The 17,402-nt window shown below is 50.3% G+C and overlaps 1 protein-coding gene across 1 annotated transcript in view; it reads left to right on the top strand.

The window, feature by feature from the left end:
- SLC22A23 (solute carrier family 22 member 23) overlaps window positions 1-17,402 on the top strand; it is a 137,974-nt gene that overhangs the window by 99,519 nt on the left and 21,053 nt on the right. Inside the window, exon 5 of the mRNA XM_087820709.1 lies at window positions 15,139-15,266. Within this exon, the coding sequence (XP_087676835.1) occupies window positions 15,139-15,266 (128 nt within the window). The remainder of the gene's footprint in view (window positions 1-15,138; window positions 15,267-17,402) is intronic.

Raw genomic sequence — 17,402 nt, 5'->3', positions numbered from 1 at the left:
GTATCAAGGATGTCCAGGGTACTCTGACAAGTAAAGTGTGTGTGTGGACAGAGGGACGGACATCCAGATGCACAGACTCCATGCAGTCACTGCCACACATCTTACCTCTGTGATCATAATGGGCATTATTTCTCATTCATATTATTATTCAAGGGGCAGGGCACATGTCTGGCCTGCACGGGTGCTCGCTAGCGTTAGCTGCTGTTATGATGATTATGTCGCTGCTTCACCTATGTGGCAGCGGGTGGCCTGGGGAAGGTAAAGAAATCTGTGGTGAGAGACGCATTCCACCTCGCCTTTCTGACTTGAAAGCCCCCGTAGCTATCATTGACTTTTGAAGGCCACTGCGGTGCCTCCTTTTTTATGGTCTGATTCCTACCCTTGTCGCATCTGCTGCAGTGGGAGCCTGGGGCTCCTGAGGCTCTGTGGTTTGAGAGGGTGAAGTGGGCTGTCAGGGGAAGGGGTAAGCAGCACCACCCACAGGACCAGCCCTTGGTGACGAAATATAGAATGTCACTTGCTTTCCTTTAGTGAGCAAGTGTTTATTTTGTGCGCCCAGAGCCCAGCAGTGCATTAAGAGTAGAGCATTAACAAGGATCATAACCCAAACTGCATGACACAGTGTTACGGAGAGTCAGGGTCCTGGGCTAGAAGCAGTAACGACAAAGGTGGAGAGGGGCCGGAGGGGGTCTTCTGGTCCCAGTGGAGGGCTAGACTGGCAGGGCCGTTCCAGACACACACAGATGCCAAAGATGTCACATTAGCCAAACAGACACGCAATGCTGAGCTCCAGTGCAGGACAGGAGGATTCCCAGGGCCAGACTAAGGAGAGCGTCAAGCAGGCGTGGACCCAGGCAGCCCACAGGCACCTGGCCCAGGAAAAGGAGCTTGGGTTTTAACACCTGCACAGGAGGCTGGAGCTGAGATCTCAGGCCTGATATGCACTAAGAATCGGGCCCCTTATGAAGCCAGGAGTCAGAGCTGTAGGTGGTAACAGGACTGGAAAAATCTTCCCCCACTGCAGAGACTAAACTCCAAGCTGGCTGACTGCCTGGGGCTGAGGGCAGGAAGGTTCATCCTGAAGACACTGGAGCCTCAAAGTCTGCACCACATGCTATGTGCTCTAAATTCCAGCCCCTCTCTGAGGCTGAGGCATTAGCGTAGAACCATGAATTCGTTGGACCCTCAAGGTCAAAACAAACCTCCTGGGAAATCTACTCAAGACTCATGTGGAAGAAAATGTTTGCCAAGGATGATCTCACAGGCAAAGTTCACAGAGTCCTAAACATCCACCGTGAGGCCCCAAACTGTAAATTGAGGAGTTTGCATCCCAGAAAATCGAGCAATCTGAGAGATAAGTTAATTCAGCTAATCTATTGAGTGGTTACACTCCCCACACCAGGTGGTGTTCTGGACACTAAGTGTTCTACATATTGCACGTGCATAGGGCAGATCCCCACGCACCGAAGCTGTCCTCACAATGGGGTGTCGGGTGAGAGAGCCCACTGACCATGGAGCTGCAAACAAGCAGAGCAAGCCTTCAGATAACCAGCACGTGAAGAGAGTGAGGTGCAGGCGGAGAGGCCGTGCTGAAGGGGTGACATCCCCCGGAGGCCTAAGTGGTCAGAGGAGGAAGTCACACAGTTCTGGGCGTAATCACGTTCCCAGCACACGGAGCAGCCAGGGAAAAAGCCAGCTTCCGTGCGGCTCCTGGGAGAGGAGGCAGAAGGCCAGTGTGGCGCGAACATGCGGGAAAAGGCAGGGCTAAAGACAGTCAGACGTGCGGGGGTCAGCCAGGTGGGGTTTATTCTAAAGCAAGAGGACAGGTCGGAATTTGCTCAGGGCAGGAATGTGCTCTCGTGCGTGCTCTGGGTGGATCTTCACTGGCACACAGGGATGAGAGACGGCACTAACCCGGGTTTGCACGGTTTGCCGAGATGGGCCTGAGCTCCCCGAAGAGACGGTGATGTTAGTGCCACTTTCTCACAAGGTCAGTGCCTGCCATCACCACACCTCAAAACGTGAATTAAGGGAGCGGAGTATGCAGGATGCTTTGTGAAAACAAGAGGTGCAGGTCCGCTTGGGACCCGCCTGTGCAGGGACAACGTGATGCCTGTTCACTGATGTTCCCGGGAGGTCTCTCGCCACACGGGAGCGCGGCCCTTCCTCAGGCAGCGTTTGCCAGGTGTCAGAGGCCATCCTAAACCTGGCAGCTGCTGTGCCGCTGTGCGGGATGCCTGGCCAGGCGCTGTGACATATGCTGATCTGAGCATGTCTGAATGTTAGGGACACACTTCCCCAAGGTCAACGAAAGTCTCCCTGTGTATGGGTCCACTAGCCAAAATATTCCTGGGTTAGGGAGGAGCGGGCGAGCTGTGCACGGCCGGGCAGCCGGGCAGCGCCGTGGGGAAAAGGCGTGTGCTCGAGGGATTCTAATTTCCAACAACTCCCCAAAAGCCAGCGTAATACACTCAGAATGGCCTCAGGTTAGATAAATATTCAGAAAAAAATTTGCTCACAATTCCAGTATGTAAATGGCCCTAAATATCACTGGCTCTTTTAAATATCATGAGAAATGTTTTGGCCAGAATAATCCTAATTTAGACACTTCTTGAAAGTTTGCTCTGCCTCGCGCTGCTAAGCACGTTCTACAGCTTAGCCCTTTAATCCTCTCGTGGACCCTCTGGAGCAGGCCCTGGGATAGCCTCCAGCGTGGGTGGAGAAACTGAGGCACAGCCAGATTGCTTACCGCCTCGGGGCTGGCAGGTCTGCCAGGGCCTGATGGCCGGCAGGGGACCCCAGAGCCAGAGTGAAGACACCAGGCGGTCAGCTCAGGTCATAGTGTAGAGGGGCTGCAGGGACCCTGGGGTGGGACCAAAATGCTGGGCGGAAGGGAGTCCCCTAGGCCACCAGGAGCAGTGTGTGCCCGGCCAGAGCTAAGCTCCTCACCCAAGAAGTTTCTCTTCTAGTTACTCTTCTTTATTTAGTTTATACAGATATTTTTAAATATGTTTCTATTGATTTTACAGAGAGGAAGGGAGGGGGAGAGAAAGATAGAAACATCAGTGATGAGAGAGTCATTGATCACCTGCCTCCTGCACGCCCCCACTGGGGACCCAGTCTGCAACCCAGGCAGGTGCCCTGACTGGAATCAAACTGTGACCTCCTGGTTCATAGGCCAAAGCTCAACCACTGAGCCAGGTGGCCAGGCTACTTAGTCTGTATTGTTAAACATTTACAAAAACATTTCTGAAAATCTTTGGGATATCACTACCTTCCCTAATGAGGTTTCAATAAGAATTTAAGTGAATGAATTAATTTTCTTCTTGTCATTGTTGAAATGACTTTACAAGACCCTTTAAAATTACATATGTATTCATTCCAGCAATTATCAGCTGTTTTTCTTGTCTATACACAATTGAGGACACAACACCTTCCTTCATCAAAAATGGTTTTATTTCAGCCCTGGCTGGGTGGCTTAGCTGGTTGAGTGTCTTCCCATGCATCAAAAAGTTTGGGTTCAATTCTTCGTCGAGGACACATACCCAGGTTTCAGATTCGATCCCTAGTTGGACGGGTACAAGAGACAACTGATCCATGTTCCCCCCTCCCTCCTCCTCCCTCCTTCCCCCCTCTAAAAATCAATAGAAACATATCCTTCGGTGAGGATTTTAACAAATGCTTTTATTTCAAAAGGGGACAAAGTACCACATTATGCTAGCTCTGCTCCAGGTAAATGGGGCTGTGTGGTTCTCTGCACACCAGGAGGGAATGGGAGTTCAATATACCAGCAGTTAAGTCCTACAGGAAAATATTTTCCTCAGAGGAACTGGAGGCAGTGGATCACTATAAGCATGTATGTAGTCTCAGGGAGCTTGAATAAATCTGCAGTAACTATTTTTATAGGTTATCAGGTAGTTAATTTTGGGAGACTTATAGGAAATTTAAAGCAAATAAAAATTTTTTAGTCAAATTCTATTTGTCTAAAAATTATCTAGGTGGGCCCGGCCGGGTGTGGCTCAGCAGTTGAGCATCAACCTAGGATCCAGGCGATCGGGGTTCGATTCCTGGTCAGGGCACATGCCTGGGTTGCGGGCTGGGCAGCCAATCAGTGACTCTGTCATCATTGATGTTTCTCTCTCTCTTTCTCCCCCTCCTTTCCTCTCTCTGAAATCAATAAAAATATGTTTAAAAAAATAAATAAAATAAAAATTATCTAGGTGGAGTAATGTTGACTAATTGCAAAGTGTATAAATAAAAATGGTAGCCAACATTTTATTCATAACCATTGAAGGAGCAACTAAAAGTGAGATGGAAATGTTCTCTAACTTAGTGTTTTGGGGGTTGCTGGTGGCATGGAACTTGAGGAAGCCCTTGGGCAAGAGGCTGTTGGTTTTCAATTTCTGAGTGTGCAGAGATTATGTAAAATAGCAGGAACAGCTGTGGCCAGGAAGATGCTTCCTGGTAGACAGAGAGAAAGGCCTGCGTTGGGCAAGGTTCTAGCCTCTGCTCTAAAGGCCAGAGTGACTGACTCCAGTGGCACCCTGTTGTCCTCCCTGTCCCCATGCCCAGAATGAACCCCAACACTTCATCTCTCGACCCCCCTCAAGGAAACTGGAGGTCACTAAGCCCTGCTACCAGGCTGACCTCAGGAGCACGGGGGTTGGGGTGTTTTGTGGGAGTGGTGGGGTTGAGCTGTTGGCAGCTGGCAGAAGTCAAGTAGATGGCTCGTGATAGCTGCTAAGCAGTTGCTGCTGGCAGCTGGCACAAATCCATGTGGGTGGATGAAGAACCGGAGTCCAGCCTAGCTGGCATGGCTCAGTTGTTGAGTGTCAACCCCTGGACCAAGATGTCACAGGTTCAGTTCCCCGTCAGGGCACATGCCTGGGTTTCGGCCTCCATCCTCAGTGGGGGGGTGTAGGAGGCAGCCAGTCAATGACTCGCTCATCTTTGATGTTTCTCTCTCTCTCTCTCCCTTTCCCTTCCTCCCTCTGAACTCAGTAAAGATATATTTAAAAGAAAAAAGAAAGAGAGGCCAGGGGCCCAGCCTTCGTCGGCTGGCCTTAGGGATTCTGGCAAAGCACACGTCAGTGTCACAGGAAGTGGGAATCCAGAAGGGAGATGAGGATGGCCTCCCACCGTCCCTGGGATGCGGTGGCAGGCTGTGACCCTTCCTGCAGGAGTTGGGAGAGGTGAGCATGGCAAAGGCAAGAGGCTGCTCTCCAGAGCCAGGCATAAGGTCAGAGCAGAGCCAGCAGGGCCATCGGGGTGATGTGTCAGTGAGCGTGTGACCTCATGGTCCCCTTATCTCCTGCCGGGGGATAGGATCGGAGCTGCAGGGCAGGGCAGGAGAGGCGGGCTGGGGAGAGGGTTAACTGACCCCTTCAATAAGCTGCTAATACAGAGGCCCCAGTAAAGCTCCATTTAGAAGAACTGACATAAACCCTTTCTTTGTTCCTCCTGCCCACTTATCTCCCAAATTGTTGTCACTATCACATTTATTTTTATCATTTGCAAAAATGCCGGATTAACCCCCCTGCAGCGTTGCGTTCTGAATGCCGTGTGCTGCACACCCTGCTGCCTGTCACTGTTTACCGGGAAAAGCCAACGGGAAGAGTGGAGGAGGGGCGGAGAAAGCAGCCCTGCCGCAGGGCGCCTCCTGCTGAAGTCCTGGTATTCATCTGGCTGTACTAGTCACTGTGAAACACTCTGCGTGTACCCCAGTTGTTACACATTCAGTTTCTTAACCTACAGGGCCAGCTCCAGGCGTGTGTTTGTGTGGGCTCTGCTCTGCCCAGCCAAAGCCTAGGCACCTGTGGAATGTCGGTTCAGTGCATCACCATGATCAGCACCTTTCTCACCTTCCAGAAGGAGGCAGCAGTCACCACTAGTCCCTTGAAATAAATCTCGGTAGAGAATGTTGGAGCCCAGTGGGGCCTCGGTGTCATCCACCACTCCGCCGCCCACTATCCCACATTCTACAGGTGTGGGGAAACTGAGGCCTGAAGGGTTAGCTGACTTGCCCACAGTCACAAAACTGGTCTCTAAGCCCAGAACTGATATATTCCCTCCGTAACTTTTCTAGAGTAGAAGAAAGAAGGAGCTTATGTATACATTTTGAAGAACACTAGCGACAACACTGTGAGTTTAAGAATCCCTTGTTTTACAAAGAGATTTGCAAGAAGAGTCCATTTGCCTTAGGAAAACTTTGGGGTTTAACCATCCTAAGTGCCATCTTTCATTTGATTTCATGACACTCATCTCTCCTCCCTAAATTACTGTTTAACTTGAATCATGAGCTTGACGTTTTTTAAAGAGCTAATTCATACCCATTTGCTACGTCTTGACCTGAACCTACTTACCTTATTTTTTATATACCAAACAGGACAAAAGTTTTTTAAAAAACCAAGTGAAGCCCTGGCCAGTGTTGCTAAGTGGTTAGAGCGTCAGCCCAGGAGCCGAAGGGTCATGAGTTCAATTCTGGGTCAAGGGCACATGCCTGGGTGCAGGTTTGTTCCCCTGCCCCCATCAGGGTGTGCAACCAATCGATGTGTCCCCCTCCCTCCCACCCCCCACCGTGTCCCCCTCCCTCCCACCCCCCACCGTGTCCCCCTCCCTCCCTCCCCCCCCTCTCTCGATGTGTGTCTCTTCCCCTCCCTCCTTCCCTTCCACTCTCTCTAAAAATCAATGGAAAAAATACCCTCTGGTGAGGATTCACAACAACAACAAAATCCAAGGGAAAGCTTATCATTAGAACCAAGACTATATTTTTGTAAGAGCTTTGAACCAGAAACTTAAAATATTCTCCCAACTGGTATTGAATTCAGTTCTAGACTTTGATTTAATTATTTTATTTGGAGAATCTTTTCAGAATTTCATATTCATGAGATACTTGGTAGAATCCCACAATGTCAATAGCTAGAATCACCTCTTTAAATCAAAAGCGGCCTTTATCAATCTAAGGCTTTGCTTATATACGTGCTCAGGGAAGCACCCAGACCTTCAAGGTGCTTCTCCCATGTCCACGTGGGACCCTTACCTCTGCGTTGGGTAACGTACTTGATAGAAGCTCTTACCTGTAAGGCATTTACTTATTTTTTGTAAGGCACTCACTAGTCTACATGTTTTTCTTGACTGGCAGGTTGAGCGTGCTCGGTACACGTTTATCCTGTGAATGGCGTAATGTTGCATCGCAACATGAAGGCGTACCTGTCTGCACCGGGTACCAAAACTAAGCACTTCAGAAAAACAAGTCACTTGAGGGTAAAATTGACAGTGTTACCAGTTAATCTTATTTCCTTTCTATATTTTTTATGAGTAAATATTCTCATGTAATTTGAAGAGGATGCACATGCTTCTAGTGTAGAGAACACCAGCTGGTGTTTTAGGACAGGTGTTAAATGAATTAGCCAGAAGGCAGCCCAGGTGTACACCTGTCTGTCAGACCCTCCAGTTGGGGAGACGGAATGCTTGGCTTTATTCTTAAATTTCAAGAAAAATATCAACTTCGTAGTACTATGAAAGGATCAGGTCATGGGTTTTAATGACTGATTCTATGGAGTTACAGGGACTAAAAGGTAAACAGATCCATGAATGTCGATGAGATGGGCTTGAGGCTTAGCCAAACAATAGAGAAAGCAGGCGCGTGGACGCAGATGGGAAGCTCTGAGGAGCAGCATGTTACTGTGAAAGCTGCTGTGCTCGAAGGCGGCGTGGTCTGAAAGGCACAGGCGGTCTTGGTGCCGAGGAGGGGCCGGTGGGCTCCTGATTCAGTTGCACACCGACACTTGGCTGTGAGGAGCAGCACTGAGTGGCATCAATCGGGAAAACACAGAAAATGTTTCTCTCTTGAGTGGTAATGTTATTTACGTGATGCCCATGGGGAAGTGGCTCCGTGTCAATAAGTTTTAACTCTGTAAGAATTAACACTTCGTAGCTATTTGGTGGGTATCTTTCTAAAATATATTTTTTCTACTTTTTAAGCAGTAGTATAAACGTAGTGTGATGTGGAGAAATGACACTGGTGTAGAGATCTAAAGGCCAAGTGCCAGGTCCCTCCCTGCCTGATGTCCCAGGAAGGTGCTCTCGGGGCTCAGCTCACCTGTTGTGCATGTGGGGTGAGCCAAGTGCAAATCCAAGGCCGGCTCTCACTCTGAAGCCCAGTGTCGTGACAGCCTGTCCCTGGTGAGCAGCTCGAGGTTTTCATCATAGCTTCAGGCTTGCCCGTGGTACAGGAGTGTTAGCCTTCAAAGGGTGGCGGGTGGAGTCCCGTACCTTCCTGGTGGAGGAGGGAACGCCTGTCAGCGTGCCCCTCTCTGCCCCGAGCACCTCCCCCTCCCTGCCTGCGGCCTGGGCCGTCTCACATGGATCCTGGGTGTCAGAGGGAAGCCCCCGGGCCCTCCTCCGAAGAGAGGCTGTATTTTTTGACAGACGGCGGCTGTAACCTTTGTGTTATTCACTCAGAGGCCTTTTTGCTTAATTTCTAGTTCTTGGCATTTTGTAGAATAACTGAGGCCACAGGGGAAGTGACCTTCTGTAGACCCAGGTGGTAGTTTTAAGTTTTAAGAACTGAAATTCATGTTGCTCAGGCTGCTCTGAGGTTGGAGCGCCCTTGGGTCGGTGCCCTGCACTCACACGTGGAAAGTGTGTGAGTTGTACAGATAGAAACCTGTGCACAGCTGGACCAGTGGGTGGGCGGACGTGCAGCGGTCTGGGAGGAAGGGAAATGTTGAGAGCAAAGCTGACATCTTTCACTGAGAGTGGGCAGTGGCTCCCACGGAGGAAGCGTGAGACCTGTGGGTGTGTGATGCCCGCAGTGTGATTAAAGGGCTCGTACCCACTTCCACGGCTCAGCCCCTGGTGGGAGAGGGCCATGCAGGAGGACCAGGTCGGGACAAGAGGTCAAGGAGGGCTTTTGTCTTCTCTGGAATGTTTTCATTTTTAGTTGGAGAATGGATTTATGTGTGATTTGCTTAATTAAAAATTAACTTCCTAGCAAAGACTTTGACTCCAGCTCCCTCAGCTGTAACTCTCTGCTAGTGGTAATCCCGCCTCTGACTGTGGCCAGACTACCTCAGGGGGCCAGGCAGGGTCCCGCGCAGCCCCACAGCCGGTCGCCACTCAGCAGACACCGTACGCCGAGTCCCATGCACAGCCCTCCCTTTGCCCGTTGGAAACTCTGACCTGTCACACTCTCCTCAAGCCCTCGGGCTACTTGGCTCAGAGAGTCGCCGTTTCTGCAGTGGAATGTCTGTGCTGCACGAGTCCAGGCCCTTGCAAGCGAGTGAAATGGAATGGCTGTGGCTTTCAGAAGCTTTGGATTCTGGAATTGTGAGCAGGGACTATGGACCTCCTCACCATCCTGAACACATTTGGGAGAAGGCCTCCAGATAACCTGCCATTGGCCGTGGGGCACAAGGTCCATCCGCAGGGAGGAGATGAGACTTCTGCCCAGGGGTGCTCTTTGTTTGCCCTATTGTGCCTCTCTCTTCCTGCAAGGTCTTTCAGACTAAGCAGGGTCAGTAGAGCCCTCAGTTTTGCCCATATCCTTTCCACAGAAGCCCCAGGCTCACTGAACCACCAGCTTCAAGTGATCACAGCCTGACAGTCTGAGGTGGGCTGTCTGCGTTCGAATCCAGCTCTGCCATTTTAATAGCTGTGTTATCTGGGCTGGGGACTTGGACTTTCTTTGCAGTTTTCCCATCTGTAAAAGAGGCGTAATAATAGCACTGCTGCCTGAGGAGCTTGGAAAGATTACATGCTTCTAGCTTTTGAAGCTTCCCATTCGTTCCACTGTCTCCAGGCACCACTTCCTTTCCCATGGCCTCAGCTGCTTCTAGCAGCCACTGCAAAGCTGTCTCCTGGAGAAGCCATGGTGGCTCTTATGCCTCGTTAACCTTTTGTGGTTGCAGAGGTAATCCTCAAGGTCACTGTCTCACCATTCGCATGTGAGTGTGCTCCAGCAGACGTGAACTCTGCTGCCTGCCATGATCGGCGTCTCTTTCCTCACAAAACCTGGGCCATGGGCTGGATTTGTGGTTTGCATGGTGCTATTACATTATGTCCTTGTCGAGAGATTTCATTAAGTTTCCCCATTATCTGAGCTGGAAGGGCCATCCCTGGGCTTTCTCATAGACTGGCAGCCAAGGAGTTCATGGCTTTGCAGCAAATTTAGGTTTGTCGCTAGAACCACTAACTTCAGTCATCCGAGTACATGCAGGCACGTGGGGATTCTTTGTCCACTGAGGGAAAGGATGTGGGCTCCTGAGTCAGGCTGCCTGGGTGCAGATCCAGCTCCGCCATTGAACAGCTCTGGTCTGGACTGTGTCCTTGAACTTTCTGTGCCCGAGTTCCCGTCCATGAAATGGGGATATGGCTCCTGTGTAACACGCTCGAGGGAACGAGACCCACAGGAAGCATGGAGAAGAGCACTGGGCGCGTGCCGGCCAGCGTGGGGAGGTGGTTGCGGGCAGTGGGCCTCTGGAGATGGGCTGTGTGGCTGATGGGGCTTCCCCGTTGTCTTGCGCCCACACCTCCTGGGGGAGCCTGGTTCTCTGCTCTGGTTCCTTCCAGGCAGACGACGTCTGTTCATAAGACTGCACCTGCTGGGTCCTGCCTCTCTCCCATCTTCTCTCACAAACAGTGGTCTGGTTTTAGCAGCTCCCGGCTGCCCACACAGCATGCTGTTTCATGGCCTGCTGCCCACTCTCGGGATCCTGTCCCCACCCCCACCCCACCCCCACCCCATACTAGTCTGACCGACACCTGCTCACCTCCCAAGACAGTCTGAGCACAGACTTACTACCTCCACAGAGCCTTCCCTGGGCACCCTGTACCACCCTTCCTGGAGCCACCCGCTCTCTTCTTTGGCCCCATGGTGCCGCATGCTGTGCAGGCTTTTCTATCCAAATCACCTGGGGTGGGGAGAGATTACTTTGAGTATCTACCTGTTTGTTTACAGAGATCTCCTTCTACAGGACTCACGTTCCTTTAGGTCAGGGATGTATTTACCTGGGACGCGTTTGTAGTGACAATTCTCAGTACATATTAGAAAAATAAATGATTTGGAAATCAGATGAAAGTTTGAGCTCTAAAAGGGGCCCACACCCACTTCTCAAACTCTAAGACCACACCAAGCATTGCAAGCGGTGCTGAAACCTCTTCTATGAGCTGTGCGATTCTCAAAGGCTCTCTAGGAAGAAACCTGTTCACGGTCCTTCCTCATAAGGGTGTTTATTATTTTTACCAAGTTTTAGTTACCCAAACTCTATTGTCTTTAGGCACAACTTGAGAGTGAAAAGATGCATGATCAGGGTGACAGGCCCGTGGGGCGCAGGGCAGCCCTGAGGCCTGCGAGCCCACGGCCACTGGACTGTACATGAGGCTCCTCTTGGACTGTGCTCTGCCTGAGGTTCCGAAACCCAGGAATCGGGGCACTTCTCCTCCAGACAAGGGCTCTGCGAGTCTTGATAAAAGGCACACACCACCCTGTGGACAGCAGCTTTAATACCTAGGCTGACGGGCTGTCAGTAACAAAACATCTGCCTTTTATGCAAAATGCAGGGCTTTGCCCTAAAGACAAAATGACATCAAATCCACAGGGTTCCCTGTGCCCTGGAGCTGTCGCTCCCATCAGGGACCAGAACTGTGCCCAGAGAGCGCTGGCGGAGGCCTTTCCTGCCCAGCCCCACCCTGTCTGCAGAGCTTTGGGTTAGAGGGAGGAAGAGGACTCCAGCTTGCCTGGACAAGAGACCTGACATCCTCCGGTACACAGCGTTCCCGGGTGTGTTTACTCCCTGTGCCTGTGGCCCTGGGCTCCCATCCTGCCCTCCCGCCCCCTCCCCACCCGCTGCCTCCTGTCCCCTGGCTTTGCTCTTCACCTGCATTGCATTGTTTATTGTATTTTCAAAATTTGTTTCCTGCTGTAGAGTTAGTTTCATAAACATTTGATATCTTATTTTAAGTTCTTTTAATAGGATTCAGAAGGTGCATGTGTTGTATACCATATTTCATAGTGAGAGACCACCGGCAGAATAGCCTGGGCTGCCAGATCAGCATGGCCACTGGTTTCTGAGACCTTTTAGAAAAGTTTTCCTAAAGTGCCAAATGATGTTTGAACTGCTCATAAACTGTCTTGGTGAAGAGGCGGCAGCTCCGCACCGGTGCAGACTGGCCGCACACACCACCCTGTGGACAGCAGCGCCCTGGCCCCACACGGCCCTGGCAGGTAGAGCCAGCAGGCTCTGCACTGCCACTGTGCCCCAGCCATTGCGATGGAGGGTGGCCCTTCCCACTGTGGAATGTCATATGAGGCATCTTGAAGTTGGGGGCCCTCCTTGGCTGGCCTGAGTCTCTTTAGCCTCTGACCAACATCTTAGGGTTCCTGCGTCAACCGCTGTGGGGCCCACATGCAGAGGGCTCTGCCCAAACCAGGACCTGAAACCTGCAATCAGAAGGGCAGTGACCTGCTTCTGATGCTCAACAACTGGAGGGTGGATGTTAGAGTGGAGAAAATGCAGCACAGTGTCCCGGGTTTCATAGTTGTGCACGGAGCCCTGGTAAAGGAAGGGAAGCCTATGGAAACTGACTAGGCCTGTGTCACAGCCAGTCCCACAGAAACTGGAGAGGCCAGCAGTGCACACTGCGTTCGTGATCATGATCTAGTAAAATAAAAAGTTAACGAAACAGCCGGCTGGGCTTGAGCATCGACCTACAATTCAGGAGATCGAGGTTCGATTCCCGGTCAGGACACATGCCCGGGTTGTGGGCTCAATCCCCAGTTGGGGCGTGCAGGAGGCAGCCGATCAATGACTCTCTCATCATTGATGTTTCTATCTCTCTCCCTCTCCCTTCCTCTCTCTGAAATCAATAAAGATATTTTTTTTTAAAAAAGTTAATGAAACAAGATTGCAACCTGCCCACCAGCCCCATCTCAAAACCTCTATGTTTGGGAAAATCCTGATAAGAGATCATAAAATATTTACATCAAATCACAGTAAGAACAGCATATCAACACTTGTGAAATGTAGCTAAGAGGATACTTAGATGAAAATCAAAGGCTGAATTCATATGTCATAAAGGAAGAATTGAAGTTAATGATCTTTGTGTCCATCAAGAAATTAGAAAATAGCACTAAAGCCAAATAGATCAGAACGATGGAAATGATACAGATGAGCAATATAGAGGTTGGCATTTGGGTGAGGTTATTTCATTATACAGAAAAAATCTGATAAAAAATGGCCAGATGTTAATATCTATATAGCATCTACATTGATGTCTGTTATAATATATTCTGAATGTTTCTCTTTGCTTGCATTATAGTTCTCAAAGTTGATTTGTAAAAACTGCAGGCCAGGAAAACAAACATTAACTTTGTTTTTGGTTTTTCTAATGAGTGCCTACAATCTGAAATGTATGTTTTAATGGCTTTCCCACTGGGCCCCCAGATAAAAGGACACGAGACTTTCTGATTCTGTCTTAAGGCTTGGACGAAGCCTTCTCCCCTGGGTGGCCACACAGCCCTCCCGTACCTCTGCAACTGCACAGGATGGGGCTCTCTCACTCTTTGAGGAGTCTCCCAGGTCTCCAGCATGGATTAGCGTCCAGATCAGACCATCCCAAACGTACCCCCAAATTCAGTGGGAACCTGCCCAACTGTTTCTGCAAAATGCAGTCACAAGCAAGTAGAAACTTGATTTTTGTTCAAATAGGTGAGGGAGACACAGCAGCTATTAGATATCATTAGTGATGTGACTTTGAAATAAAAATGTTCCAGGGTAACTTTTTCCAGCCTCTGGATCACTTGACTTAGGAGACTCTCCTGAGCTTGCAGGGCAGGTGTTGGGTGGTTACAATGAAGGCTTCTTGTCAGGGCCAGTCACGACTCCTGGTATCATGTCGTTGAAATGAAAGAGTGGTGACTGAGCAAAGCACTGGGCTCAGAGGCTACGACTTCGATTTCCAATATTTGCTTCTCCCAGTCGGGCGCCACCGTTTCGGAATGAAATTCTAAGGGAAACTGTGCACACGCTGTTTGGCCGCTTGCACACCAGGCAGAGCTGAGCAGTTACAGTAGAGACCTTATGGCTCTACAAAGTCTAAAATATGGATTATTTGGACTTTTACAGGAAAAGTGAGCCAATCCTGCTCCACACAAGAACACCGACCTCCTTGACTTATAAATGTCATAAATGTAAACTTACAAAATGCATGGGTAATAAAACACTAGATTTTTCCTATTGGCACTTTTCACAAGATTTTATCCTAAAAGCAAGCAAACAAGGAATCTGTTGCTTCCAAAACATAGAAACTGCTGTGTTATGGCATCATCTCAGGCAGACATGGCTGCAGTTAGCAAGACAAAGCTCATTCTTTGGGGGGGGGCCTGGGAAGGTCTGCCTTCAAATCTCCAAGAACCGAGAATAACTGTCAGGTTGCTAGTATCCGGGGCATTGTTTTGGACTTAAAAATTATAGTATTAACATTTGTTTTTTTGTGTGACAAAATATAACAAATGTAGCCCTTCGATGAATTGCTTAGACATGGCTTAGAAATATGTGTTATTTTTTTAAGTATACATATGCTGATTTCTTAACAAAGTTGGTAGAGTGTTGTTCCCTTCTACCACATTTTAAAAATCACAATATTGCCCTGGCCAGTGTTGCTCAGTGGTTAGAGCGCCGGCCCGTGCACTGAAGGGTCTCAGGTTCGATTCCTGGTCATGGGCACGTACCTGGGTTGAAGGTTCGATCCCTGATCAGGGTACATGCAGGAGGCAACCAAGCAATGTGTCTCTCTCACATCAGTGTTTCTCTCTTTACCTTTCTCTCTGCTCCTCCCTCCCTTCCACTCTCTAAAAATCAGTGGGGAAAAAATATCCTCATGTGAGGATTAACTAAATAAAAAATCAGTTTTTATACTTTTTATAAGAAAGTTAGCAACACTGTAGCACGCACGGTCTTACTGCCCCTAATTGAGCTAATGAGAGTCCTGCTTGGTCCTGGGCCTCCACAGCCCAAGGGCGGAAACTGAGAGGAACAGGTCCTGCAAAGCTCACCTGCCCGGGGGGCCATCAGCGGGCTCGAGCTCCCACCCTGCAGAGTCGGAAGGCGCTCACCTTCTCCCTTTGTGTCTTTGAAGGGTCTTCCCCGAGTCCCTGCGGTGGCTGATGGCTACTCAGCAGTTTGAGGCTGCTAAGAAGCTGATCCTGCACCTCACAGAGAAGAACCGCATGAGCCCTGAGAGTGACATCAAAGGCGTGATGCCCGGTGAGTACAAGCCCTGGGAGAGGCGCCACCTGTCCGGTGCTGGACCAGTCGCAGCAGGTCCCCGATGCCGGGGATGACTTGGTTTTTACCAAGCAGCTGCCCATGCTAGCTGTTTAATTTCCTGTGACGGTTGGTCTGCAGCTAGGCTAGGGAAGTAGGTGAATTGAAATTCTCTCCATCCTCTAGGAGCTGGGTGTTTACCGACCAGCTCTGACACCCTGTGGGGCCTCCCTGGCTTGCCCAAACCCGGAGCTGAGGCGTGAGCCTCACATGCACCTGGTCGTCAAGGGGGCATTTGGGAGAGGTGAAGGAGCCGGAGCCTGGCACGCCCTGCCTGCCTGCCAGGTTCGGGTGCCTGCCAAGCCCTGGCTGGGGACGTGGCTGGCTTCACTGCCTCTCTCCCCAAGTCTGACCTCCAGGGAGCCACCAGCGTCTATACCTCTCATGACCTATTGGTGGGGGCTGAAGAAGTAGGAAAGTGAAGCGTTCCCACCTGTGGGTTCAGGTCCACCAAGTTCCTTTGCACTGGGGACATCACCACAGGGCAGACCGGGCTTGCAGCTGTGGCTGCATATTGTCACTGGGGGGCTGTTAAAAATCCAGACTCCTGGGCCCTCCCTGCACCTAGAGGTCTGATCCATTCGATTTGGAATAAGCCTAAGAATGTGCACTTTTAGTGACCACTAGAGATTCTGACCCCTGAGGTGCATACCTCCTTCTGAAAGCCTCTGGTGGACCGACCCACTGCCCCAACCTGAAGACAGTATCAATGGCACTGTTTTTAGAAATTTCCCAGGAAAATAAACTGCAGGACCTTGTCCCAGAGAGATACACACATTTCCCACCATGATCTGAAATTCCATCCCACAGGTGTTTACTAACACCAGCCATGTGCCAGGCCCTGTTCTAGAGTAGAGAAAAAAGAGGCAAAGCTGCTCTCATCGAGCTTGCAGGCAGGTGCGAGAGCCGGCAGTGAACAGCGCAGTGTGGAAACGTCAGGGGGATGGATGCTGTAGGAAACACCCACAGAGCAGAGGGCTGGAGGGGGGATGAGCGAGCACAGTCAGAGGGTTGGAGAGGAAGTTGGAGCCCGCTGGCTGGGAAGGGCGTCCGGACTCGCCTCCGCCATGGTTCCTAGACGGGCTGCTCACAGCCTCCGGACTTGGGATCTGGGTTCCATGTTTGTAGTTCTGTAGAAGCACGGCCAGGATGACATCCCTGCCATAGCCTGTGCCCCTGACCTGGGAGATGGGGACAGCAAGGCTAGGCCACCTCCACTTCAGCACAGGCCTTGAGCCCGTGCTCTACTGGAATAAAGACGGCATGAGCCAGGCCTGCTCTCCACCAAGAGCACTGAGTGCGGGGGCTTTGCAGAGGGCAGCTGTGGTCCCTTCCTATCCCATGGCAATGACCGCTCACTTTCCTAAATGATTTTCAGATATCAACTTACATCTGATACTTAATCCTAAATGCTTGACATGTATTAACTTATATTTCTTTCCAATCTGAGTCCTCTGAGGGAAGTACTATAATTATCCATGTGTGCAGGTGAGGACACTGAGGCACAGAGATGTTTCAGTATCTTGCTGGCTAGGAAGTAGTTGAGCTGGGACTTGAGCCCAAGAAGTCCAGCAGTGGCTTCCCTGACTGCTGCTGAGAGATGAGGGCGAGCCCTGAGGCTACTGTAACTGTTTGGAGAGGAGTAAGTATAGAATTAGCTTCCCTCCTTTTGAACAATGTTTGCTGATTGCAGAGAATCCAGCTATCCTCCCCAAACTTCTCCAGCTCCATTCATTAGGAGGTTAATGCTCTTAAGTTTTCCAGTATAATTTGTTTCTGGTGTTTCCCTAATTAAGTCACATGTTCTACTTCCAGGTTAAAGTACTGCACAGGAAGAGCTTGTTTTCTCGATCCAAATTTCACTCATTCGTGTCCCTCCTATTTTGGGAGGGAAATGAATTTTCCCCTTTCTTTGCTTATGAGTTTTGCTGGTGTTTATTTTTATGCTGGTGCTCCAGCAAGAGGCTGGGGGGATGGAGCTGGCACACGTGACTTCCCCTCCCCTTGGGAGGGTAATCACAGCATCCACTCCTGGGGGCCTCCATTCCCCTCTGCCTCTGATCCTGCTCACTCCCA

This window comes from Miniopterus natalensis, chromosome 9 (genome assembly GCF_054644295.1).
Source record: "Miniopterus natalensis isolate mMinNat1 chromosome 9, mMinNat1.hap1, whole genome shotgun sequence".
Classification (NCBI taxonomy): domain Eukaryota; kingdom Metazoa; phylum Chordata; class Mammalia; order Chiroptera; family Miniopteridae; genus Miniopterus; species Miniopterus natalensis.
The sequence above is the reverse complement of the archived record's forward strand: the minus strand, read 5'-3'. Positions and strand labels throughout refer to the sequence as shown.